The sequence below is a fragment of the Hemibagrus wyckioides genome, linkage group LG25 (genome assembly GCF_019097595.1).
Source record: "Hemibagrus wyckioides isolate EC202008001 linkage group LG25, SWU_Hwy_1.0, whole genome shotgun sequence".
In the NCBI taxonomy this organism is placed as follows: domain Eukaryota; kingdom Metazoa; phylum Chordata; class Actinopteri; order Siluriformes; family Bagridae; genus Hemibagrus; species Hemibagrus wyckioides.
Window position 1 is genome coordinate 10,552,432 of NC_080734.1, and position 27,262 is coordinate 10,579,693.

The window sequence follows — 27,262 nt, forward strand, 5'->3', positions numbered from 1 at the left end:
GATAGATAGATAGATAGACAGACAGATACACAGACAGACAAATAGATAGACAGACAGACAGACAGACAGACAGACAGACAGATAGATAGATAGATAGATAGATAGATAGATAGATAGATAGATAGATAGATAGATAGACAGACAGACGGATAGATAGATAGATAGATAGATAGATAGATAGATAGATAGATAGATAGATAGATAGATACTTTATTCATCCCAATGGAAAATATAGGTACAACATAGGAAATAAGGTAATAAATACTAAAAAATTCTAAATACTAATAATTTGAAGGTACTACAGATATTAAGGTAATGTGTAAAATCCGGGTGTGTGCAAAAACTGAGTGTTTTAAAAGACTCCTGTGCAAATCTGTGTGTACGGTGTATAGCGTACAGATTGTAGTACAGTTCAAATCTCAACATGCGGCCGTTTAATCTCAACATGTGAGCCGTATGCACCGGACACTTAACATCTGCTCACAGACATATAATAAGGTAGAAAAATCACCATCACAACACTTAGAGATATTCAGTTGAGTTGTGTGAAAAAACATTTTCTAAAAAAAAAAGTACCTAAAAAAAAAGTATTTAAACAACAACAGAAAGACAAAATGAACCATGGGTCAAAATAGACATGTCATATCATCCAATCAGCAGCCAGAACTCTAACAGTGAAAATCCAGCAGAGTTCAGAAATGTTGTAGGACATCAAGTGAAAGTTAGTTTAAGTCATGTGATGAATATTTCTATATAGCTACTGTGTTGTTTCGCTATCTAAACTCACTGCTTTTGTGAGCTACAGATGCTGTTGACAGCCATTCAATGCCATGCTGGAGAGAAGACACACACACACACACACACACACCGGTCGTATCCTGAATGACAACTGTGATCAGGCAAAAAAAAAAAAAAATACTGATGAGCATCAAAAAGCTTTAATAATAACAAGTAGCATCTTACCCTTCCTTTTGAAGTATTTAATTATAGACTTGAGCGAAGTCCCGATGAACACCATTATTGCAGCATGTGTGTGTGTGTATGTGTGTGTGTGTAATTGCCGCAGCTTCCTAGTTAGCAGGAGAGCCAGACGAGTGGAGCTGCCTCATTCATCTCCCTCAGAACTGTGTCTACTACTCTCCATCACATCACAGTCTACAGGCACATCCCCAGCCCCTCCTACCAACACACACACACACACACAGAGCCCAACCCTGGGAAACACTCCCACCTCCCATCCACACACACCCTGGGGGATCAGGGTGCAGTTCTTCTTTTCATCTATGCTTTGGTAACCAAGGAACTCTCTCTCTAGTGTGTGTGTTTGTGTGTGTGTGTGTGTGTGTTACATCCTCCCTTTCAGCTACAGTTGAAAAGCCAATACAATTTTCAGAACTTTATCAGCAGTTGCATGTGTACCTAAAATCAGAACTCCATTTTGACCACTTTGCTTGTTTACTTGACGTCATTTATTGCATTCATGTGTTTTTACATAGTTTAAAACTACCTGCTAATTCATATAAAGCATACATTAACAAAATATGTATATCATACATAATTCATCTCCAGCAAATTAATTATGGGAGTCACACTTTGGGTTTTTTCAGACACTATGTAGACTCTATAACAGTATTTTGTTACACTTTATATAGTGAGCATATAGCAATAAGAGGAATGCTGGAATACGTCCTCAAGGAATAAAATGTCTGGATAATTATGAGTGAAGCTAAAATAATCTTGTGATTTTCTTGACTTTGTTCTTATTTTAATTTCCGTCCCCTGTGGTTTGTGAACATTTAGAGCATAAATGTTTTGTTCTTTCTCTGTAGCTGTTCATCATGATTAATATTCAACATTCAGAAGAAAATAAAGCTTAAGTAAAGAAATCTTGAACTTGACACCCTCAGTGTGTGTGTGTGTGTGTGTGTGTGTGTTTATATCTCAGTGAAAACCAAAGGTCCTTGTGGGGACATTTGGCTGAAGCCCATAAGAAAAACTTATTTTTTTAAAGTAAAAGAGTAAATGAGCCCGGAGGTTTCTTTTCTTTACTGAGATTAGAGCCAGACTTGGATGTAAGCAAGCACAGCATTAACTGAATAATTATGTCAATGGAAGGTCCTCAGATGGAGAGTAAAACAAATGTGTATGTTTTGGCAAATGTAGGCTTTACTCAGTGACAGACGGTGAGGTTTTGCTACTGATAAGCTGGCTTGCTGTGTTAGCACATGGCCACTGAATCTATAATATATATTATATCCTGCCTATCAATACACTCCCCCGAACACACGCACACACACACACACACACACACACACACTTAAACACCCTCTGAATAATGCAGACATTCATGGTGACCCTGTTTCTTTTGATTGGGAAGGAGCAGGCTGGTGGGGGTTGGGGGTTCAGGAGGATGTGAATGGCAGGAGGAGCTGATCGGAGCCTCAATCTGGAGCTGAATGGAGCTGCAAATGATGGTTGAATTACAGCCAACATGGAGGACACCCTTCCCCCAACACATCACACACACACACACACACTGCCCATGTCTGCCTTGGCTTTGGTAAAAAACAAGGCTTCTTTGCTCGACTGGTGTGTAACAAGTGCATGGAGGTAAAGTGGAGGGAAGTGTGTCAGTGGGTGAGAGCGTCTGCATGAGCTTGCTTTCATCTCAACACCAAATGGAAACTGAGACACTGTTAACTCTGTACTGAACACGTCCTCGCTTGCTCCAGACCGCAGACTCAGAGCTCCCTGTTCTTATTAAAACTTAAATCATTCCTTTTAAATAATGATCATTAATTGTGCATTAACTGTTATTAGATTATTCATTTCTTATGATTATTTATTTAGCCAAGCATCATTTTATGTGTGAACAAATCCATCATCAATAAAAGTAGCTGTATTATTCTATGGATGTTGTAACTGAAATAGAAATGGATCGAATTGTTTTTCTTCGCTCTGATCGTGGCTCATTGTTGTGTGTTTCCTGTTATCCGGCACACGTACACTCTAGATCCGCTCGGGTACAGGGTACTGTAATTAACACGCTATTGTTCTTTGCTCACTCCAACATGGCCTCAAACTGAAGGATTAGACGCATGATTATTGTGTATTTATGTGTAAGCCTCTCTGCCTGTGTGTGTGTGTGTGTGTGTGTGTGTGTACTGGAGCAGACAGGTTCAGACGTAAATGAGGCATGCTGAGATTGCAGTCACTAAAAGGTTCATAAAGGCGATGATTGTTCTGTTGTTATACATATGAAATATGCACACATATACTGTAATCTAATACTGATTACAAGCAGAAAGTCACACAGAAAGCTCTCATCTCTATATCCCTCATCCCTTCTCACACTACTTAATGATTCACATGGACACACAAACCTCTCAGGTTTACAACAAATTAATCCAGTCCTATTTCAGCACTTATCAGTAACTCACCAACACTGACAGAGATTCAGTGCAAACCCTCTGATCCCACAACATGAACAGGAAAATCTACTCGTAGTGCTGGTGTCAGTCCTGAAGCAGTCTGGTTGTCAGAATCCTCTAGTAGTGCTCGACTGATCCCACTGTCTCTCTGGGTATGGTGAAGGCATGCATCAGGACACTTCACTGTTCAGACACCTGGGTGGTGGAATGAACTGCCCCTAGAGGCCCTGACTCTGAGGCTTCGAACAATGCTTACAGACCGAAAACTTCCTGAAGTACTTCCTGAAGAAAAAAAAATGTGTTGTCTGTGTGCTTTTCTTAAAATATTAATCCCAACAGAGTTTTTAGGCTGTTGATATTCTTGTGTGGGACCTAGTGAAGCAGAATGAGGTGTATTTACTGACCTCAAAGCACTTCTGTAAGTCACTCAGTCTGCCAAATGGCAAAAATATAAACTTTATTTGGTTGCAGAAAGACGTGATGACGTCAGGGGCTTTAGAAAGACCCTTAATAAATAAAATAAAATAAAATAAAATAAAATAAAATAAAATAAAATAAAATAAAATAAAATAAAATAAAATAAAATAAAATAAAATAATCTTATTGTGTGTATAAGCATCTAAGATAATATCTATTAAAATTTAAATGTAAAATCTAGATCCAGATTTCTGTAAAGCAGCTTTGTGATGGTGTCCATTGTTAAAATTGTTATACAAACAAAATCGAATTAAATATCTCTACTGTGTTCATTAAATGAAGACTTTGGGAAATTTCTCCACAGTAGTAATTATATTAAGCTGTTAATTAGAAAATGCTTAAATATTATGCAGTGGTTTTACTCTCAAACCAGTACATACACAGATTTACTGTTTCCTGAACACGCTCCAGCACAGTGTCTGTTTCTACTGTCTCCTCTTTTGCTTGCTGTTCTTTCTCTCTGCTCTGTCCTCACTCCCTTTCCCCTTTGCCTCTTGGTTTGACATGTCTTTTTTATTTTGATTTTTTATGACTGCTTTAACATTTGTTCCCTGTCAGTAGCACTGCTGTCCTCATGCAGCAGTGACAGAGATATAAGACAGAGCGTGTGCACGTGTGATAACGGAGATGGGTTAAGGACAGGTGCTTGTGTTATTTCACTGTAAAACCAACAGGACAGAGAATGTTTGCTAAAAACAAATACCAGATAGGGAGCAAGACTACACCATCCATCACACCTAGAGAGCAGGGCTGAAGTGGCTGCAGCATCAAGCTCACGATCTCCAGATGTCAAAGCAAACACGTTTCTGTTGTGTCATTCTCTCTGTATGTAACTTTTGATACCATTACTTAGAAGCTCAGGTAAAAGTTAGATTATTCTGGTTTAATTTGAGATATGTAATAAATCCCACCTTATTCTCTCTCGGACAAACCCCAGCAACTTTACTAGCAGTCATCTAACTGGCTAGCTCTTTCACCGTATACCTACTCATACTATATAATCTAGCATTTTTACTGAGATTTAAAGGTGTAGAATTAGACTTAGGCTATTTTAAAAACACCGTGCATTTAATAATAAAAACTAATTGGGTTTAAGAGTTTGAAATGAAATGTATAACATCTTAGAAACGTGAAACAACAGAGGTAGTCAAATCTCTTACAAAAGTCAAACAATATATTATCTTATTTTCTACACTTCTATGGATTTTCACAGGCAAATAAATACTAATTTGGAATAATAAACACTGGAAATTATTGGAAAAATGTTTCGATATATTACAGGGAAATAATGCTTGAATTAAAATCATGTCTTTGTGAAATAATCCCAGTTTTTTTTTTTTTTTTTAATTATTTAGAATACTGATTTGATCTACTTTGCTTCTCGGTTATTAACTAAGCCAGAAACAACCTGGAGCACAGATCATCTAGTTGATATTTCTCTGGGTTGAACATCTCGCTGTATGTCGTCAGCACTGCTGAACTAGAGGCACTGACTATGTTCATGTCTTCAAAGGGAGTCCTAATGACTTGACCATAGGGCTGCTTTCCCACGCAGCTTTGACACAGATTCACATGACTCTCACAAGTGACAGCTAAAGCAACACCCAGCCACCTCGAACACACTCTAAGCACTTGTTTTATAGGGCAGTAAACAGGAGGTCACACTGGCACAAAGTCCTCCTCGTATCTCTTTCCTTTTTCATTCATTTGTTGACTATTTCTTCAAGCTTGTGTCAGTTCCATGTTCACAAGTGACTTGTTCCTTTGTATGAATGGAAGAATCGCAGTAAGAGTGACGACCAGAGAGAGAGAGAAAGAGAGAGAGAGAGAGAGAGAGAGAGAGAAAGACAGAGAGCAAGAGACAGAAAGAGACAGAGGGAAATACCTGAAAGTGAGTGCATGGGAATGCAAACATAAACTAGCTGAAAAAGCTGTGGGATAACTTGTACTTCAAGAAACTCGTCCTGTGAGTCTCTTCAGCATCTGTTGCATTATGTGTGTGTGTGTGTATGGAAATGACAATAGCTCTGGGCAGAATAAAAGGCCTGGGCCTCCCTGTGAAGGCATTCATGGCTATTGTGTGATGAGTGGGAATCCTAAGAGCATGCAGCTCAGATGAGAAAGACTTGAAGACATGAACGTCCACCATGCAGAGGAGCATGAACCTACACACACCAGCAAAACACACCAGGTGTTAAGGAAACGAATATAGCAGAAATAACAGACAAGCCGTATATATGCATATGTATGTATGGCACAATGAGCGTGAAGGTGTGGCGTTAAAAGTGGGGAAAAAATCAGAGCGGGAAAGAAGCACTTTGAAGTGAAATCACAGAAAGTGCCACACCTCTGAGAAAAACAAAGAGAGGGAAAGGCATCAGAGAAGAGAGGAAAAGAGAACAAAAGAACAGAGACAGAGCACCTGCACTGTGGAATTCTTACGGCATTCATTTAAAAATGTGTATAGGATCGTGTATGTGCGCTCGCTCACACACACACACACACACACTAGTTGCTCCTCTTAAAGTCATGCTAGTTGTTGTAAATGTGTGTGAAAGACGGTTCTAACAGAATCAGTGTTAACACGAATTGTTAAACATCAACAATCTAAGCTATAAATTAACAGCAGTGACCCTCATTAGTCACAAATCTAATGACCGTGTAATGACCAAAATGCTCCCTTTTTGTACAAACGTTAATGTATCTGCCGTCACACAGCCACCTCTTTCTCGATGGAGTCATGGTGTGGAGTAACTAAGGAGGTTCAATCCTCAGTTTTGTTTCTTCAGTGCGCGTATGTGTGTGTTGGTGTGTGTGTGTGTGTGAGTGATTTGTGTCAAGTATTGCTTTTCCATCAAAACACTGCCAGATTCTTTGGTTTAAAAGCTGAATTGTTACATCATCATGTAGGATTCTTGTTGGGAATTTTCCACTCGAAGACAATTCCTCTTTCTAGTTAGCTTGTTGGAATAACCAGTAACACCCGTGTTTCCAACACTGTTCACATCTTACTTTAAATCCAAGTCTGAGCTATCATGACCAGCATAATCTTTGGTGCTTGACCCTAACTTACTCATTTCTGGTTTAACAATGATAAACTGGGATAAATAGTAACTTAACTTTTATCATTTCTGTTGGTATACTTCTGTAAAGCTGCTTTGAGACAATGTTCATTGCTAAAAGTGCTATAAAAATAAACTGAATTGAACTGAAATAAGCGGTTTTGTTTAACTGTCAGAAAGTCCTATCTATCCTTCAATGGAGTTTTCTTGACTCAATCATTACATTTTTTTTTATCGCAGACTGGAAACCATTAAACAAGGCGATGTCTAAACCAAAAAGAAGCACAAGGCACACCAACCTCTATACATCAATATAGCAAGTGAATTCCAGCAAGAGATAACGTGTGCATCTTGACAGAGCATTGTGTATATCTCCTGGCCTAGATTCCACAGAATGATCATAAGCCCCAAGGGAGTAGAACAGTTGGCTAGTCCTTATATTAAGTGTGTTAATTAGTGTGAAAACTTCACTAACCAGAAACAAGCATATCTATTAACCCAGAAAGCACCGCCTTAATAGAATTTACCCTAATTCTCCTAATTTTCTATAGCTATAAATGTAAGAAATGTATCCGAGTTGATCGTATTGCTGAGAGTCAGCTGTGTAGGAAGAGCACTGAGGGTCTACGCTGCATTAGACGAGATGAGAGGAGGGTGAATTAGGCTAAGTGCTTTGCTCAAGGACATACGCCTGGCTAGCCACCTGGGACCTGAACCCTCGACAGCAAAGATGTACATGTGTGTGTGTGTGTGTCTGTGTGTGTGTGTAAATGTCACTGACTTCCTAATGACATTCCCAGTCAACAGTAACACCAGTCTGTATCTGCTGTAATGTAGAAACAGTGATATATGACTCAGAGACAATGACGAGTGTATGATTAATTCTCATGGAACCCATCACTCAGACTTCTCTCTCTTCCACTGACTCAAACTGACCCGATACAGAGCTCAGCTGTAGTCTACCACTCTGCACCTCTCAGTGCTGGTGTAGATCATTTGGATTATGAAAGACTCTAATGAAGAATTTAGGCACGTTAACCATTATCTTTTATAATAATGAAACATTCAGATCATGTGGGAAAATTCGTCAGGACAGGAAAACTTCTCATTAATCGAAAAGCAGAAAAAACATTACTGTGTCCTTTACTTAAAAAAAATAATGGTGGTGAAATTTGTTTTTGTAATTGACTGAACATCTGGGGGGAAAAAAGGAGAAAACAGTTTTCATAGGTCAGTGTCAATACAATTTCCCAGTTGATGTTTATTTTTTCTTGTTTTAACATGTGACGTAAATGCAGCTGATCGTGTCCACGGAGACACCTGAGTCGCGGCTGCTGTGGAAACGCCATGACACCAGGAGGCCCCTCTGAGACAGAGCTCGTCACTTCGTTTGTTAACAAGAGCACACTGGTGCCAAACACACACACACATTCAGCTGGGTGTATGCTATATGTATGACGATTTTGCCGTCTCTACACTAGTCCTCAGTATATCTAAGCTCCGCCCACACTCTTTAATGGTGAAGATCTTCAGGACAGCTGCCATGCCAACACTACAGACCCTTAATGCCATATTAATGAGGTGCACGGCTTTTAATGTTTAATAAGCTTTACTACTCTCAACTCAAAGTAAACTGACCATAATGTTATTTTTATTTATTTCATTTTTTACAGCATTTTATGCTATCTCTGACAGTTTCATTCAAACCTCCAATTTCATCAGGGCCACATTTCTAAGTGAACCCACATTATAAAGTTCAGGGTAAGTCATCATCTTGTCCAAAGAGACTAAGACCTAAGATTTATTAAAATCACATCCTAATATTCCATCCTTTAAAAGATGGTGGTCATAAAAAGAAATGCTTTAAAAACACTCCTTTAACAGCACTCACTCTCTGCTGCCTCTTCAGCCCCATTCACATAATGAGGCATCTCAGAGAGACCGGACTGCAGAGCTCCCCAGTAGCTCCCAGAGCAGTCTCACTAACACACTGATCAAATAAAGCAATTAAGAGCCTCAATTTTTCCTCGTTCCCGGATTCCGTATAAAACAGAGATTGCTGTTTCGTGCAAATGATAAATACACAGAGGACTCGCAGTGCTGCTGGAATAAATATGTGGATTAACATGAACAGCATGCGCAGGCATATTTCTACATTGCAAAAATGGTGTCTATAGTATCTTCTTATTCACTTTTATAAACCTTGTTTATTCTAGGGGCGTGAATCTCTTTCAGACCTTACAATACACACCTCAAAACGGAGTGTGTGATAAGATTCAAACACAACAGAATTAAACAAATAATGATTCAATGCAGTTCACTGCTGATCCAATAGGATTTATTCAGCACTGATCTGATACGATTCAGGTCCGATCTGATACGATTCATTTCAGTTAAATTTAACATGTATCGATTGTCAGTAACACTACAGAGCCGCACCAAAGAGCAACACGTCTTAGCAAATAAAGTAAATGATTGCTTTAGCTGAAGCCTTCGAACAGCTAGCTAGCTAGCAAAGTGTGGAGTAGCGAGCTGTGAAAGCACAGCTGTTGCATCTTCAGCTGCGGGCGCAGGATATCACCACCCTTTCAGAAAGTGTAGCAAGGTTTACACGGCTGCCTGTGGACTTTATTGCAGTGTTGAATGATGTTGAACCAATTTTCCAATTTGTACAGTTTTTCTTTAAACTCCTCATATTTTTTAGACTCCTAAACTTCCTACCTTCCCACCAGATAGTAAAGAAATGCTGATCAATGTAGATGAAACATTAACTAGAATATTTAACTACAATCAAAAATGACAATCTAATATATGATACAGTTCTAATATTTTCATTGCAATTTTTGTGCATTTTGTCCCAAACCATCCTGACTGTTTTTGTCGACTTTTATTAATCTATATTCAGTGAGTAACAGACACAAGTATAATAAACATTTAGCTGTATAGAGTGGTATTAACAACAATGCACAGAGAGCAGTTAAAAGACCCAGACCTTAGTGATGCAGTTCTAGCCAGAACAGGCTGATCTTCAAGGCACCAGTCTTTCTTTTCATTTCTCTGAAGACTGGCACCACCTAGTGACTAACAACTCTAACACCACTACAGCTACAGTTAACACAAACCTGAACACACAGGAAAGTTAAGAAGGAAACTCAGAAGATAACAAATGATTCAGAAACCGTGTGTTAGTGAGGTGTTCAGCTAGCATGAACATTCAGGACAGCTTCAATACTTTCTCGACCTGTACTGGAGGGAGGAATGTCATAAATATCTTTTTTCTTCTTCTAGTGTTTTGATGATGATGATGGTGGTGAAGAGTGTTTTCCTTTAATTTACCACAAATGTTCATTCTTATAGCAGTACTGAACTCAACCTACAGAGCTGTTTTTGTGAGTGTGTGTGTGTGTGTGTGTGTAGCACTGTGCCATCCTAATGAATTTACCGGGCTGGGCTGGCTGACCTGAAGTAGACGTTGCCATGGCAATACTGGTCCATTAGCTCAAGAGCACAAGAGAATAACAAGCTCCGCTTAAAAACACACCAATTGTCCCATTTTATTTCATGGCGAAAATACCCCCAAATATCATGTTTACCCCACCTTTCCTTTAGTCTCCATCCCTTTTCATCTCTTTCAGCACACTTTATTCAAATCCTGGTGCTTTTTTCCCCCTCTACTTTTAATCTGTCTCTGAGTCATTCTGAGGTGCAGGTGCTTTTAAGATTAAAAAGTAAATAAAAACCAAGTTTGGTGAGATATAGTTATGATTTCATTAAAATTAAAACAAAAGCCTGGCCACATTTGTCATTTTTTTTTGTGTGTGTGAGAAATCTTTTTCCAGGCTATCACACATTCATGAGGAAGTCATTAGCATGACCACAATAAACAGCAATTTATTAATGAAATGATATTTATTAAAGAGATAATGAATCACTGATGTGGGGAAGATCATTGATAATACTACTGAAATAGGATGTTCATTGAAAACATAAAGTTAAATGCATGACATGCATGTGATCTTTGTCTAATCTGTGTGAGGACATTGAATGATTGTTGATACAGTTGTGAGTTTTGAGCAAAATCTTAACAATAATACAGCTTTTCTATACGTCAAACCCGGAGCTATTCCTTAAGAAGGTTCACTGGTGTCTAAGGAAAGCAGGTAAACACATGACAAGTCACTCGAGCTAGTCAGCAGAGATCACACTTTTCATAATGAGTCGCCTCTCATTCACAATGTAATCTAGAGCCGGTCCATAATAATCCACTCAATGCTTCTCTATGCTCCAGAGACACAAGTCTGCACAAGTCAATTAACCCTCTCTGACCTCTAGTCTAATGGTATTTGGGTGAAAGCTGGGCTCAGAAAAGCTGATCAATAATACACACTGTACATGTCAGAGCCACCTGACGCCTGATGTCTGTCTCTATTGGTGCCATAAAAACTAAACCCTGTGCCTGACAGTGCAAATAGCTCCAGCTGCTTCAGAGTTTATCAACTACAGACTTTGCAGAGTGCAGCAGTGATGTGCTGAAGAAAGCATTGTGACAGTCAGAGGACACAATGTGTGCATTTCTTCATTTCTCCATCGTCGCTGCCTTGTAGTTTTACCAAAACGAGAAATATGTACACCGTTGTCATATACTGATGACCAGTAGAGGGCAGTGAAGACTTTGAAATAAATCCAGTACAAACATCATCTTATCTTACTGATAAAGAACAATATAGGGAGGGGATCCTGCCTACAGTAAACATGTTAGAAGTTAGATAAGCTAGGCAAAGACTGACTCACCATCTACAACTACTCCCACAAATATTCTGAAAACCATTTGCTTTATTCTGGATCTTTTGTTCTGAAGCAAGATTAGTAGTAAAGTGGATGCCATCTGTCCCGGGGATCTGAACCCAGCTGCTGCATGTGTTTGACACTCCTTCAAATAAAATGACTTTAAATCCTAAGTTCCTCAGAGAGACTCATCTGCCAAGTGCAACTCGATTACCGAAGCTGTGATGGAAGAGGGGGTCCAATCAGAGCTGTAACTAAATAAACCAGGTCATATGGGCTTGATTAGGATCACTCTAACAATGATGGATTGGGAGCAGGTGACAGAGTTAGTGCTGGAGCGAGATTAAAACAAGCACATGTACCAACTAACTCACGCACGGCTTCCTAACCTCACGCATTAAAAAAAATAAATCCAATTACAGAGTTATTGGATCACAAGACGCTACTGAATGTCTGGACAGGGTAATGCTCAGTAACTGATGGGATGGAGAGGGATTTAGGGGGAAATGTCTGCAATGTTAATGTCAATAACATTAAAATGTATTGATGCACTTTTTGATTGGCTGCCAATATCCAGGAGATGAGGTGGCAGTTTTCCATAGATGTGCATCAGGCTGTATAGATTACTACTACACACTTTACTACTAAAAAACTATAATAAAGCAAGCCAGAGGGGAAAAAACATTTAATAATGAAACACCATGATGAGTTGGATCATGTGACAGGCAAAACCACAGCTGAGTAGATCCTACAGAAGCTGTAATGATTCATGATTAAAAGAAACTAGAATTGCATACATTTATTTATTTAATTTATTTCTTATTTACTATTTATTCAATGGTTTTAAATTCGCTCCTGAAGGACTGGTTGTTTCTGTGGTGACATGCAGCATTTCACCACCTTTTAAGGAAAATATATGACCTTTGTAGTTTTGCTCAACCCCAAAAGGACTTGAAAACATCTACCAGTTAATGTTTGCCTACCAGTGTCCCATTTATACATCTCATCAGAGAGATACAGGAACAGAAACAGAGAGGGAAAATACTGGAAGAGTAAGTGTGAGGTTGTTGAGATTGTGGAAATCCACCTGTCCCTGGTGAGGGAGGTCTTTTGTCTTGAACCTGTTTCCAGTAGGGGATATGGAGCTGGGTGAGAGGCTGCAGGAGGCACCATGGAACAATACACTTTTGTCATGGTGCTTAACCAAAACTGCAAGAGTTAGTCAGGCAAAGCAAAAGACCAGGAATTTCTTTTCAGCTCTTCCCGGCCAGGGGTCGGAACTCCCCCACTACTCCTCTCAGAGTTTAAGCCTGGCACCAACAATAGGAAAGGCGACTGATTGCTGAAGTGCACCTACCCTCCTCCACGCCCTGCCCAGGAGCCTCGCTGTGCCACACGGGGCAACATGAAGAGATCAGTGCTGCGGTTTCACTTCTATTGTTTAAGCTCACTATCACTTGAATAATAAAGACTGCCCATCATTAAGCATAAATGGATAAACACTAAACAAGACAAAGGTGATGGGGTGAATTGTGAAAGCAGCACTGCAGGCTGCTGTCCTGCCCCATCTCAACTGGGTCAGGATCAGTAGGCTAATGACGCTAACGAAGGTTCTTAGCCTGGAGTCTTAGTCACTGCTTAACTCCTTCACATGATCCCTTAGAAAAGTCCAGTCTCTGTATTCACTACTCAGACCTATTCTTTAGTGTTACAAATGTGGCAAGATTCACCGTGTCAGTTTGCTAGGACATTTATGCTTTACTTATGACTAACTCTTAAATTCAATGTACACATTTTCACATTGGCTCATGAAATGATACACAAGAGTAAGAGATCCTTGCAAAGGATATAGTGATAGTTTGTGCTGCCCAGTTGAGCCATAGATCATCTGTATGATTAATATTTAAATCAAACAAACAGAGTATCATTATTAGTATTATCAGTGGTTAATAATATGCAGCAGATGAGTGCAAAAGACTTTAAGGTCCTTTGGAATGGCATTGTTTATGAGTTTTGTTTTCCATCCCTGATTCATCTGTATTTCTGTGGTGTCCTGTCCGTCCCTCCTGAGAGATACTGCAAGAGGACAAGCCAACAAAAACTGGTCAGAATGCCTGATGAGGGCTTAGAAAAAATCGATAAAACACCTGCTCTGTCTCAAACCATCAAGCTCACTCATATACACACAAATAGTCCAAGACACATGCTGAAAAGTAATGTGGAAATGTGACAAGTATCCATAAGCATGAGCTGACTGTCAGTAACAAGCCCACTGGAAAACCGGTTTATTCAGAATGAACTACAGTGAGGAGCTGAGCAGCATCTTGCACTGTCACAGTTTATTAGCTCTGACCAGTGTGAGACAGACGCGTAGAGCCGTCCTGTCCGCACATTCAACCGGAATAAAATAGGATTACCATACTGACTATCTACATCGACTCAGTCAGCACTTTGCAGCAGAGGTTAAGCTATAACTATGTTTCCAGACATGGGAAAAGCTTCAGGTTGGAGGTCATTACACTCTGCTTTTTCTTAGCAACATGACACACTGCAAAAAAAATAAATGCGTAAATAAAAATTTCAAGAGAAATAACCAAACAGGACCTAACTTCACAGTGCTTCCACGACGTTAAACAGAGCTATTAATGGATAAAATACATAAATTAATAAATACAAATTTGTTAGCATTGCAAAAATGCTGTGGTGTAAGAGGAATAAATCACTTGTTATTTATAAACGTTAATTATCGCGGAGATAATTCTCTTTTGGAAACTAGGTCATAGTATACTTGCTTTTAACTATGCGTGAGCAAGATGGCTGCCGTGCATATCCTGCATGTCCTGCACTTGTACATGCTCTCAAAAATATATATATATATATATATATATATGTGTGTGTGTGTGTGTGTGTCTGTGTGTATGTGTATTATTCTAGACCGTTATTGAAGAATAATATTAATCAGTTTTCCAATTCCACTTACTCTAATTACTGAATATGGCAAAGCTCTTGTGTAGCCTTACAGACAGCCCCATTTTGCATACAGGTCTTCTTAGTTTTAGAGATTAGTAAGCAGTTTTCAAATTGAGACGGAAAAGGGTTGAAGATTTTTTAAAAAAAAAGACTGAGTTTGTTAGTCACTGTGCATAAAATCGCTAAACAGTACACTCCAGACAGACGGGGATGTTATAGCTCTGACATGCCGTCTAGTGGATACCGATTTGAATCCTTCAGATGTACATAAAATATACAGCCAATTATCAATGTGAACAATCCCATTTGAGTTGCCGCTGCTTGTTACACACAAAGTCACAGCATCTCTAAAACACACATCTCTAACCTCACCACAGTAGCTCACCAAGAAACAGCCATTTCTCTCACCCAGGTTCACACATGACCAACAACATTTCACCTTTTGTACTGCACATTAAGTGAGAAATGGAAGTCAGTAAATCAGTGCGCTGCTATAAACGATCAATAAACCACCTCTGACTGGAGAGTGAGTGAATGAATCTCTCCTTATGGAGAAGAGGATGGGACGAGGCCTTGGAGGGGTTAAACTAGAGGGTCTAGAGGGTCTCAGGCACCATTCTAAAGGGTAAAGGTCAGCAAGTCAGATCGACACAATCTGTGCATGGGTAAAAGGGACAAAAGCATTCACACCAGATGCAGTGATGAAGAAAAGAAAAAAAGAAACCAATATTTCACCCAGATGTTAGGCTGATTGAAATGAGTAATGGCAGAAATATCATTGAGGTAAATATCATATCATTTAGATGTTTAGTTCTATTTAATGTAGCTGAAAACTCACATATTAGGTTCATGATGAGTGCTACAATCTGAATTGGGGCTACTTTTATCTCTGCTGCTTGTGTAGATAATAACTCTAAATGTATGTGTATAAGCGCCCAAGAACTTTTAAAATTCACTTGCATCTTTATTACAACTGTGCAAAAAACACAAGTATGATCAGTACATCAGTGATGATGAAGTTCAGTTTTTCAGAATAAAATCACAGCAGCAGATTCTGAATGACACAAAAATGTAATAGAATCTATTATTTGCATGCTTTGGACAGACAAAGATATGTAATGTCTATGAGTGAATGAAATACCAAGCTGTCACTGTACTGCATATCTGAATCTTCGTGATGCAGACAGAATGCAGATAACGTGTGTGACATCAGGTCAGGTGCAAAAGATGGATTCTGCTTCTCCTTCATTTTACAACACTGGTTTGAACTCATCACTAACTAGTATCAGTTTTTACAGAGGCTCTACAAGCTTAGTGTGAAATAACAGAAGAGTACTAGAAAAGATAACACAGATACAGTATCTAATAGAGACTAATTTTCTTCTGCAAAGTTGGCGAAAAGAAACTCAACGGAAGAATAGCTAACACAGCATCTATTGTAGATAAAAATCCAGAAAGGTCTCACAGCATGTGAAGCACTCACAGTAAAAGCAGGACCTGGATCTCCTCTCCCGGCAGGACTGAGTGCGTCTGAGCGGACACTCCTGCTCTCCTCTGCCCTCCGATCTCAGAATAGGTTTATTGGTCCAGAGTGACTGGTGTCTCTGATGAACTCTGGAGGTCAGCATTCGGCGGTGGAAACTGCCTTCTGTTAGGGGCCTAGAAGTGCTGCCCAGCTTCGGAGCCTGGCACTGAGGCAGGGGCTGAGCATTGCCCATCTTCTGGCTGGCGCTGGCTGGCCTGGCGTGACTCTCTTCATAGCAGGCCTTGTAAGATCAGCCAGGAACTGCACGTTTGTTAGAGTGCTGCAGGTTCCTGAGGCCTGGAGGGTTGGTCCTAATGCTCAGCCCCTCCTCCCTCTCAGCTTTCCCGCCCTCTCACCCGCCACACAGCTATCCCCACCTACCCCCTACTCTCTCTAGGGGGAAGGCAGCGGGAGCTGGCTAAACAGCCCACCAGGGACACTTCTTCAAGATCCTGCTTACTGCAGCCTCCAAAAGATGAGCCCTCCTCATCCTCCTCCTCCCCTCTGTCCTCGCTTGAATGGGATTGATTTTGCTAAACAAAGAGGCCAGTGCATGGAGTGTCAAGTTACACACAAACTAGCATCTCCAAAACAAACACCAGCTACTCCAAACCGCACTCAACTTGACAAGCACAGCATTCTGAAAATAGTGGATGAGCTATGAGGAAGGCTAGACAAAAATTACAGCTCAGGATTCCACATCCAATGTGAAACTGGACACACACTCAAATCTTCTACTCTGTTCAAGTGTTCCTTATGCTGGACATTGATCGTTGCTGACCATCAGCCTTTCTGTCCCAGTGCATGCTGGTCAGTATGGCCAACCTCTTTCTGGTCCTGTCCAGGGCTAATCTCTTAACGCAGATTAACTGCCCCTGGCCCTCTTTATGCACACACACACACACACTTTTTACATTCAGTTATTTTGTTATTGAGTGTATTGTAGCTCTTCCTGACACAGAAATGTAGAGCCAGGCTGAAAAGTGTCCATTTTGAAAACTAATCTGAATCAGCGATACAACCCTCCTAAATTTTACATGCCTCAACCTGTTAAAATAAACCCAGCCGTAAAGGTTCTCTCACCTAGAATCTCAGAAAACACAAAAGAACGTAGAAGTGAGAATGTCCGATGTTGAATTTTCTCTCACCCTCGGTCTAACTGCAAGGTTATACGTTCGAAAGTAACAGCTGAACTACAATAAGAGACACTTTCAAAGCCAGTGTTCTCTAGATGCTTCATTGAATATGAGCACATTATCACCTGGACTAATCTAAATTCAATCTGATTACAGCGTTACGTGCTGCTGCCCTGCTGAGAGGCACGTCTGCATGGCACGTCATACAGTCACGTCCACGGCAAGGTGTGGCTCTGCACAGTCAGAGTGTAAGATGTATTTGTTCAAAATTAATAAATTCGCGTAAAACCTGTGACAAGACCTAAAGAGGCACAATGAAATCACAACACTGCAACAGCTCCCCCTGCTGGTCAGTTGCACCACACATCAGCTCTCTGCCACAGATGTAATGTATCTGTGCCAAATTGTGATGGATAGACGACTGGATCAGAGCATCTCCAAAACTGCAGCTCTCGTGGAGTGTTCCCGGTCTGCAGTGGTCAGGAGCTGTCAAAAGTATTCTTGTAATTCTTGTAAGTATCCTTTAAGTCCTGTAAGTTGCAAGATGTGGCCCATGGAGGCCCCACATCACAACTTACAGCACCTAAAGGATCTGCTGCTAATATCTTGGTGCCACATACCACAGCTCACCTTCAGGGATCTAATGGAGTCCATGCCTCGATAGGTCAGGGCTGTTTTGGCAGCAAAAGGGGGACCAACACAATATTAGGCAGGTGGTCATAATGTTATGCTTGATCAGTGTATACTGTATGTATACATATACATGGCTATTTAACATACACTGACTTTAATAGACCATTGTAAATAAATAAATTGAGCTAATGTCTTGAACTGTACTACCAAAGTTTCAAATCTTACTGTCCAGGTACATTTTCTGGTAGCCCATCATTGTGCCTGGGAGGAAAAATAATAACTATTTAAACAGAGTGAGGATACCTCTGCTAGTTGGGGTTTCTTCGATCATTATAAAATGCATCACATTCTTTAGGTTGCTTCTATCATAGGTCTCTACATGTTTAGTAAAACTAGTTGTGTGTGTGGGCTGATATCAGACACAAATAAGTCTGATAATGTTCTTCATATTCCAGTATTTTGGTCAAGTTTCTTTCAAAAAGACAGGATAGACAAAAATCAAACTAAAAATAAAACAATTTGCAAAAAGCAAACAGTTAATTTGATGCTGATGAGCCAGCAACCTCAGGAAAGTCTGGAACTCTACCAAGATACACAGTGAGCAGCCCATTCACTGACCACAGAATGAGCTCATTTAATAAAAAAAAAAGATAAAGAAAACCAGTAGTTTCTGTTCAGAGCCATGACATCTTAGAGAGAATGACCACATTACATTCTCATCTTTGCATGTGTGTCTTTATTCTGAGTGTTTATGTGTGTGTTTGTGTGTGTGTGTATCTCTGTGGACACGTTACTCCTGACTCTGACCTTTTGACCATCCTGGCCCATCCTAATGCGCTACTTGATTCCATGTGGAAACCATAAAGTTCGCAGTTTATACAGTTTATACCCCTTTTCACTCTTTTCACGCCCATTAAAAGTCCAGGTGGCTAGAATCATACATGCTGCTGAGTTAAAACAGGCTTCGTGGAAACATCATGAGGAGTGACTCAATTAATGGTTATGATTTAAAAAAAAAAAAAAAGCCACATCAACAGGCAAACCTCAAAGTCTGAAAATAGACAGTTTGTTTCATGTATCAGGTTTGCACTGCTGGGTATGATTAGGAGACGGCTTGTGCTTCTATATTTATCCTGACGCTGACGTTTTTTCTTTCCACATCTCCACATCACGTGTAGAAGTCACACTTTTTCTGTAATTCTCACTCAGAGTCACACATACAAATTAGAGAAGAAACATGCATCTCTCTCTCTCTCACCTTCACAGCATCAGCACTATAAACACCCTGACACCATTTACAGTATTTGGCAGACGCCCTTATCCAGAGCAACTTGCATTTTATACAACTGAGCAACTAAGCTTTAAGAGCCTTAGCAGTAGCCACTTGATGGACCTGGGATTCAGGCTCACCACCTTCCAATCAGTAGTCCAACACTTTAAGCACTAAGCTACCACATCTCCAACAACATATAAAGACATTTAACTATTATGCAAAAAAAACTACTGCAACAAATTCAATTCAATTCAGTTATATTTCTATAGTGCTTTCAACAACAGACATTGTCACAAAGCAGACTTCCAGACATCTAGATGTAGATTTAGATCCATAATGAGCATAATGAGAATCCTTAAGATGACGCACCAGGAGACGAACCAGAGTTAAGCATCTTTTCTATTGAGATATTAATCAAAGCATCTAGATATTGAGATTATTTAAGTCTTTTCAGCTATGGAGGAAGACTCAATCCATCTTGTGGGAGATGCTCCAGAAAGCATGGGGTGAAATCTCATTAGATTATCTTGAAAAATTGACAGCTAGAATGCCCAGGCTGTAACTGCTGCAAAGTTTGAAGAAAACATTCATCATTTACATCAAAATCATTATTTCTAACTCTGACATGTCAGCATGTCCTGTTCTTTTGCTATATTTTCTATTCAGACTAATTTCCTGTGTGTTTCCTTGGAAAACAATAAGATTTTTGAGTGATCTTAAACTTTTGAGCGGTAGTGTATTTTAAATCCGAGTCCTAGGAATAGCCTTTAAGATTAAAGCATCAGTTTTTTATGTACCAGTGTACAACATATAGGTAAAATAAACCACTCAAGCAAGGATGATTATTGGTCAGAAACTGCTGTTTTTTGGGAAGTGGATATCTTTAGAGTATCCACTTCAGATCATCCACAGGAGCAGTAGTTCTGCATTAAGGTTGCAGAGCAAGTTCAACAAGATCATTCATAGAGCAGTCATGATATGATGGGTTCGCTCATATTCCATGCTAAATCATTATTATATGTTCACCTGATTTGAGTCAGTGTGGATCAAGTCAGAACATCTGCTTCAGAGGAAAACTTCATTTCAGGCATGACTGACACAAAAATTCTATCCATGACTCGAGATCAGATATTCAGTCACCAGCATGAGTCAGAGGAAGTTTTGGGATGACTAAGTCTTCTTCTGTTGTGTGAAAACACACTGAGTCGTGGTTCTATGATTAAAGAAAGTATTTGTAGTAAAAACATTTAATGTACTTCTTCCTTCTACTCTTCAATGGCTGAGTGTGAGGTCTCAGCAAAACCCTAAGATCAACAATACCATTAAGCGTTCCAGAGTCTTAACGTGTCGTTTCTCCTCACTAAATGATTTCTTTAAACAGCTTCACTGTCCAGATAAACACACAGAGTCAGACAGAGCACCAAGGAATACTGAGCTGCTACATGAACAGCTGTGCAGAAACACAACACCACATGTGCAACAACTGTCAACAGCTGACACACACACACACACACACACACACTCACACACATGCCAGCAAGCATAACCCAGGTTTTTTGTTTTAAAAAAAAGGAATGCAATATGTATTATATGAACTATTAGAGAATTCCAAAAATTCAGAACAAAAGGTTTTTGCTTCAGCATGCATGCTTATGCTTTGCATCGCAAATACAGGGAACAGCATGTCAAACCACATTTTCTACAATGCACACACACACACACAAATATTTCAGACCTCACTCAGGACTGATTCTTGGGGGAGGTGCTCATTATAACAAATTATGAAGAACTGCATCTAAACCATGGATCAATTACATGATAAAGTATCTATCTATCTATCTATCTATCTATCTATCTATCTATCTATCTATCTATCTATCTATCTGACATCTAAAGTTTTCATTCTTTGCTATATGACTTCTGTGACTTATGACTCCGCCCCTTCTGCTACATAGACTACATGGAAACACAGATACAGAACACATTTCATCTCCCTGGCAGTTGTGCATCATCATTCAGGTACCAACATCTCTACATCTTGCTGAACACGACTACTCACACAAAGAGTAAAAAATGCATATGACTGAAACACATCTACGGACTTACCTTTCATGCAGGACATGGCTCTTGCTCTTTGCTGACATTGGGGACATATCACATCTCAACCACACACACACACACACACACACACACACAGATACACACACAGTCACACATTCTTCTCACTGTTTCTGTTCGCTCTTCCTTCCAAAAGACACTCCCCCCAGATATCTCTCCCTCTCCTCTCACTCACACTCTCTCTCTCTCTCTCTCTCTCTCTAACACACACACACACACTCCATGGCATTTTGCCAGCTCAGGAACCACAGAAACTCTTGGCACAGCCTCCGTTCTCATTCCTCCTAGACCAGCAATTACATTATTACCCTTTTATCAATTTAATTTCATTTTGGATGTCCCTATTGTCAATAACTGTACTATTACACACACACACACACACAATAAAATGTGTTGCTCTGAGGATGTTCAAGCCAGTCAGCAGATTCAGAACAGAATAAAAGTTAGTCTCTGCCAAACAACAGCAGGATACAACACCACACAAATACACACATCCAAACACAGCCAGTGGCTTCTACAATAACTGCTGGCCATTGAATAACATTCAGACCCATATTATCAGACATCTTCATCATCTGAGGTCATGTACCAGCTGACATGTGTCATATTCTACTAAATACTATTGTTAAAACTACAAACTGAAATATGTTTGTCTTTTAGAGGCATCTTAACTATTTAAAGACTCCATTGTGTTACAATACACAATGAATACACATTATGAATGAACTGGGCTGATTCATCACAGCACATATACACTCTCATAGCCTGACATTTAATCTGCAAACTTAGTTTCAGACATGTTTAGACAGTGCATTTGTTCGTCTCATTACCCAACTATTTTACATGGGAAATAAAATCATTTCCTTGTCGTTTCGAGGGGAAAAAAAACATAAAGCATTGGACCAAATTCAGTTTTTCATCCTTTGGACTGCTTGCCAGAATTCAGACCCCCACAGACATCTAACAGGTTTTCCCAGACAGTTAAATATATGACTCAGATGTAAGTCAGTCATTTCACAATAACCAGAGCTCATGCTCAGTCAGTGAAGGCAGAAGAAGAGTAGAAATGAGTGAAATCAGCAATAACACAGTGAGCAACGGAGCGTCAGTACTGAACCTATAATGCTCATTGATTTCCAGTGAGACGATTAAATAACCTGGACAGAGAATGACCGAAACTTGCTGACAGAGACGAAAAAATAAAACATGACTAATCCAAGAAAAAAAGGACAAAGGAAAAATGAAGCTACACAAAATCTGAGAAGTAATGTTAAAACTAATTACAGCCATTTTAAGTACATTTGTATATTTGTACATTTCAACTAAATGGATTGACACAATGCTGTTATGTTGATTACTTTCCAATAACAACCTACAGTGTTTTATTCCTCTTATAGCTCTGCAATTTTTAAGGATAACCTACACAGATCAGCTATAACATTATGAGCACTGACAGGTGAAGTGAATAACACTGATGATCTCCTCATCATGGCACCTGTTAGTGGGTGGGATATATTAGGCAGCAAGTGAACATTTTGTCCTCAAAGTCGATGTGTTAGAAGCAGGAAAAATGGACAAGCGTAAGGATTTGTGGGAGTTTGACAAGGGCCAAATTGTGATGTCTAGACGACTGGATCAGAGCATCTCCAAAACTGCAGCTCTATTGGAGTGTTCCCGGTCTGCAGTGGTCAGTATCAATCAAAAGTATCTTTTAAGTCCTGTAAGTATCCTTTAAGTTCTGTAAGTTGTGAGGTGAGGCCCTTGCAGGCCCCACATCACAACTTACAGGACCTAAACGATCTGCTGCTAGTGCCTGGTCAGTATATATTGCTTAATTAAAGAATGACACTTGATCATTTGTGTCCATTCACAGCAGTGCAGCTTGCCTATGTTCTAAAGACTTGCCTATGGAGGAAAACGTTCTGAAGGTTTTTAAGCTCTGACACCTCAGACTTCTTCTTTAAATGACAAATAAACGTCTCTTTATACACTATAATCAACAAACCTGGTGGAGGAGGTGCTGTCAGTATTTAATAATTTGTGATTATGTCCTGACAAATAAAAGTTAAGCACATCATTATGATGAATACACAACAAACAACTCAAACCCAACCGAAAGGAACTCAGGTGCTGGATACAGGAATGCACACAGATGAGATAGAAATTCACGATAAAAGTAGTGAACAGGAACTACAGCACACTAGACGCTGACTAACATTCTTCAGCATGTGCAATTTTAACTTGAGTCACACATTACGAATAATACTCAACAGGTTTTTGTGAAATCCTGCCGCAACCTTATATTATGAGAAAGCACAAGGCTTCAGGCTGACATGGTTCTCGAGAGCAGTAGGACATGATGTCAACGTAGAAAATGCTTTTGGATTGTTGCAGCTTGTCTCACAATGGAAAGATACCGTATGCATGCGTGTAACCTGCACAGTGTGGATTTACGGTACACCCTGCAATTTGTAATCAGATATTACGTATCTGCACGCAGAGGCAAGCCACAGAGAGGAGCTTATCGCAGCTGACCTCGGTGGAGCCATGTTTTGAAAACAAAGAAACTTCAGTACCGTTTCAGTACAAAACCATTTAGTCTTTTTTAGTTTAGATAGTTTACAGGGTTCTAATGTTCTCACATTCAGTGTATTTTAGTCAAGATAAACAATTACACAAAAATCCCTGAAAGCATTCTGATGTCAGATTGCCTTATAACTGGACATCTTAGATTATTGGGTAGATTTAAAAAGAGAGATTAACTTACCTGAAAATGATCCAGATGGTAATCAGCCAGCAGGATGAGAGAGAGAGAGAGAGAGAGAGAGAGAGATTCTTAAGTTTTAAGTTAGACTCAATTTCAAACACCTGTCATGCAGCAATAACATTGAGCTTTCACATGTTTCTCCTAAATTCATAAACAATTCAATTAAATATTCATTCATAAATAACAATTGTACTAAAAGTTATGAATAGTGTGTCTGAGTAAACAGGTACATTCTCTATGAAAACAAACTCAAACAAAGACAGACATTACAGATGACAGATATGTCCTGTCTTAAATTTTGAAATATACTCAGAGATGTATCCTGAGATGCCTCTCCACTACATTACACAATACTATGATGTCTCATTGTGCTGGGAAACAGGTAATAATGCGCTTATAGATCTGGCACACAGCCAGGAATGAACTACATGGATGTGATAAGACACAGCTATGCATTCTAAAGTCTAGCATGAGACTAAGGCTTTTCACACTTGAAATAGTTAACCCTGGGTTATCATAAAGCCCGGGCAAGCAGAACTCTGGGTTATCTTGTTTGGTGTTTCACACTGCTCAAACTTTACCCGGGGTTAACAATTAATCCTATGTACTCACGTTTCACACTGTACATTCATCAAACCCCTAGGTTAATACCCCTATTTGCATATAAGCATATCTTCTTTGCATGTTCACATATGAACAACCATGGCTGGATAAAATAAAGCATGTAGCTGGTTTAAACAATGGATTGTCTCACGATTTCACATCAGAGAAAAAAAGAGACACATCAGCTATTCTCCACCCGAGCAGATATCTTTAGATTTCACAGCTTTCTAATATTTTCTGGCCTTTATTACCATTTTTGTTGGGTAGAATAGAATACAAGGCTTTATTTGTCACATATACATTATAGCACAGTAAAATACTTTTATGTATATCCCAACTTTGGAGAGTTGGAGATAAAGAACAGGGTCAGCCATGATATAGCACCCCAGAGAAGTGTGGGTCTCCTTCAAGGGCCTTGTTCAAGGGCCTAACAGTGGCAGCTTGGCAGCATTGGTGCTTGAACCCCAATCCTCCAATCGACAACCAACTGACAAAGAGGGTCAGCATTACCACAGCAGATCAGCAATGCCATAGAGGATCAGCACTACCACAGAGGATCAGCACTGACACAGAGGATCAGCATTGACACACAGGATCAGCATTGACACAGAGGATCAGCATTGACACAGAGGATCAGCACTGACACAGAGGATCAGCACTGACACAGAGGATCAGCATTGACACAGAGAATCAGCAATGCCATAGAGGATCAGCACTGACACAGAGGATCAGCATTGACACAGAGAATCAGCATTGACACAGAGGATCAGCACTGACACAGAGGATCAGCATTGACACAGAGAATCAGCAATGCCATAGAGGATCAGCACTGACACCAAGGATCAGCACTGTCACAGTGGACCAGTACTAACAGTAGATCAGCACTGCCACTGAGGATCAGCACTGACACCAAGGATCAGCACTGTCACAAAGGATCAGCACTGTCACAAAGGATCAGCACTGACATAGAGTATCAGCACTGACATAGAGGATCAGCACTACCACAGAGGATCAGCAATGCCATAGAGGATCAACACTGACACAGAGGATCAGCAATACCATAGAGGATCAGCACTACCTCGGAGGATCAGCACTGACACCAGGGATCAGCACTGTCACAGTGAACCAGTACTGACACAAAGGATCAGCACTGTCACGGTGGATCAGTACTGACACAAAGGATCAGCACTGTCACGGTGGATCAGTACTGACACAAAGGATCAGCATTGCCACAATGAACCATTACTGCTTTGGAGGATCAGAACTGCAACAGAGGTTAAATATTGCCACAAAAACAGTACAGCCTCAGAGGATCCGTACTAATGAGAGTGAGAACTGCTAGTGAGGATCAGCAATGCCCCAGAAAATTAGCATTTCTACACAAGTCCTGCGCTGCCTCATTAATTAGAACAAAGCCCATACAATGTTAGCACTGCCAGGAAAAATAAGCACTGTCACACAAACCAGCCACAAGACTACACTTATCTTATGACTTTCATGCAAATTCTTCACTGTCAGAAAAGATCACCCGAAACTGTTACACTGTCAAAAAACATTCTTAACACAAGGACTGGCATTGCCACCCAAACCTGACAGCGACACAGAGGATCGAAATCGGCACAGAGTAGCACACTTCCATGACTGCCGTCAAAAACATCCTGTCACACAGCGACCGGACTTCTGAAATTATGGGTCTACTACAAGGGTCTGACAACCCATAATTACAGGCTCTATTTAAAAAGAGGGCTGGAGCCACATTTAGGGCACTTTAACCAGGCCTGTGTGTGTTAGTGCCAATCGTATAAATACACAGCCTAAATCACTACTATGAGCAGTTATGAGTAGTAGAATGTTGTATGTTTTTCCTAAATGTATAGGATTTCAGAGGAATATTTCCTGCCTCAGGTGTGCAGCTGGGTTCTGCTATGTTCTCTATATGTGCTATAAGAGGAAAACCTTCCTATTTATATTTAATGAAATACATACTTTTTCTAACATGATCCTTTTTATAGTATGCTACATCATTATTTTGCTAATCAGTTGTTAGTTCCCAAGGAACTTAATGAACTAAGAGAAACATGCAACATTTACAAACCCGCAAAGGAACCACACCACAGAAGCCTTGCTCATACAGAGCGTTTTTGTCAATCGTCACCAATATCAAGTAACTGATCTGAGGTGTTCCAAAAGAAACACGAGACAGGATGATGATTTTGTCATGACACGGCAAACATGGCAGGAGATCAAGAAACAAATTTTTGTCTTATCCTAGGTAAGACTTTTAACACGTGCTGACATTTTCTTGAGTTTATTCTACAAAAAAACAGGCTTTTTGTCCATATGCATTTTTTTCTCAGTACTCTGGTTGTAAATACATCAGGAGAAAAAAAAACACACACACTTGGTCGTATTCGTTGTGCCTGTCTAGTTCAATCAAACATATAATTGTGTAATAAGCATGGACTGCAAGGCTCAGAAAAAA

The 27,262-nt window shown here is 39.8% G+C and overlaps 1 protein-coding gene across 6 annotated transcripts in view; it reads right to left on the reverse strand.

Annotated features, from left to right (window-relative positions):
- nhsl1b (NHS-like 1b) overlaps positions 1 to 27,262 on the reverse strand; it is a 102,453-nt gene that overhangs the window by 21,656 nt on the left and 53,535 nt on the right. The window contains exon 1 of one of the 6 annotated variants that reach the window (XM_058379283.1): positions 16,209 to 16,543. The exons of 4 other annotated variants lie outside the window; for them this stretch is intronic. In XM_058379283.1, the coding sequence (XP_058235266.1) occupies positions 16,209 to 16,443 (235 nt within the window). In that variant the 5' untranslated portion in view covers positions 16,444 to 16,543. Of the gene's footprint in view, positions 1 to 963; positions 1,121 to 16,208; positions 16,544 to 27,262 lie in introns of those variants that run through there. One more of the 6 variants, XM_058379286.1, reaches the window with a different exon arrangement.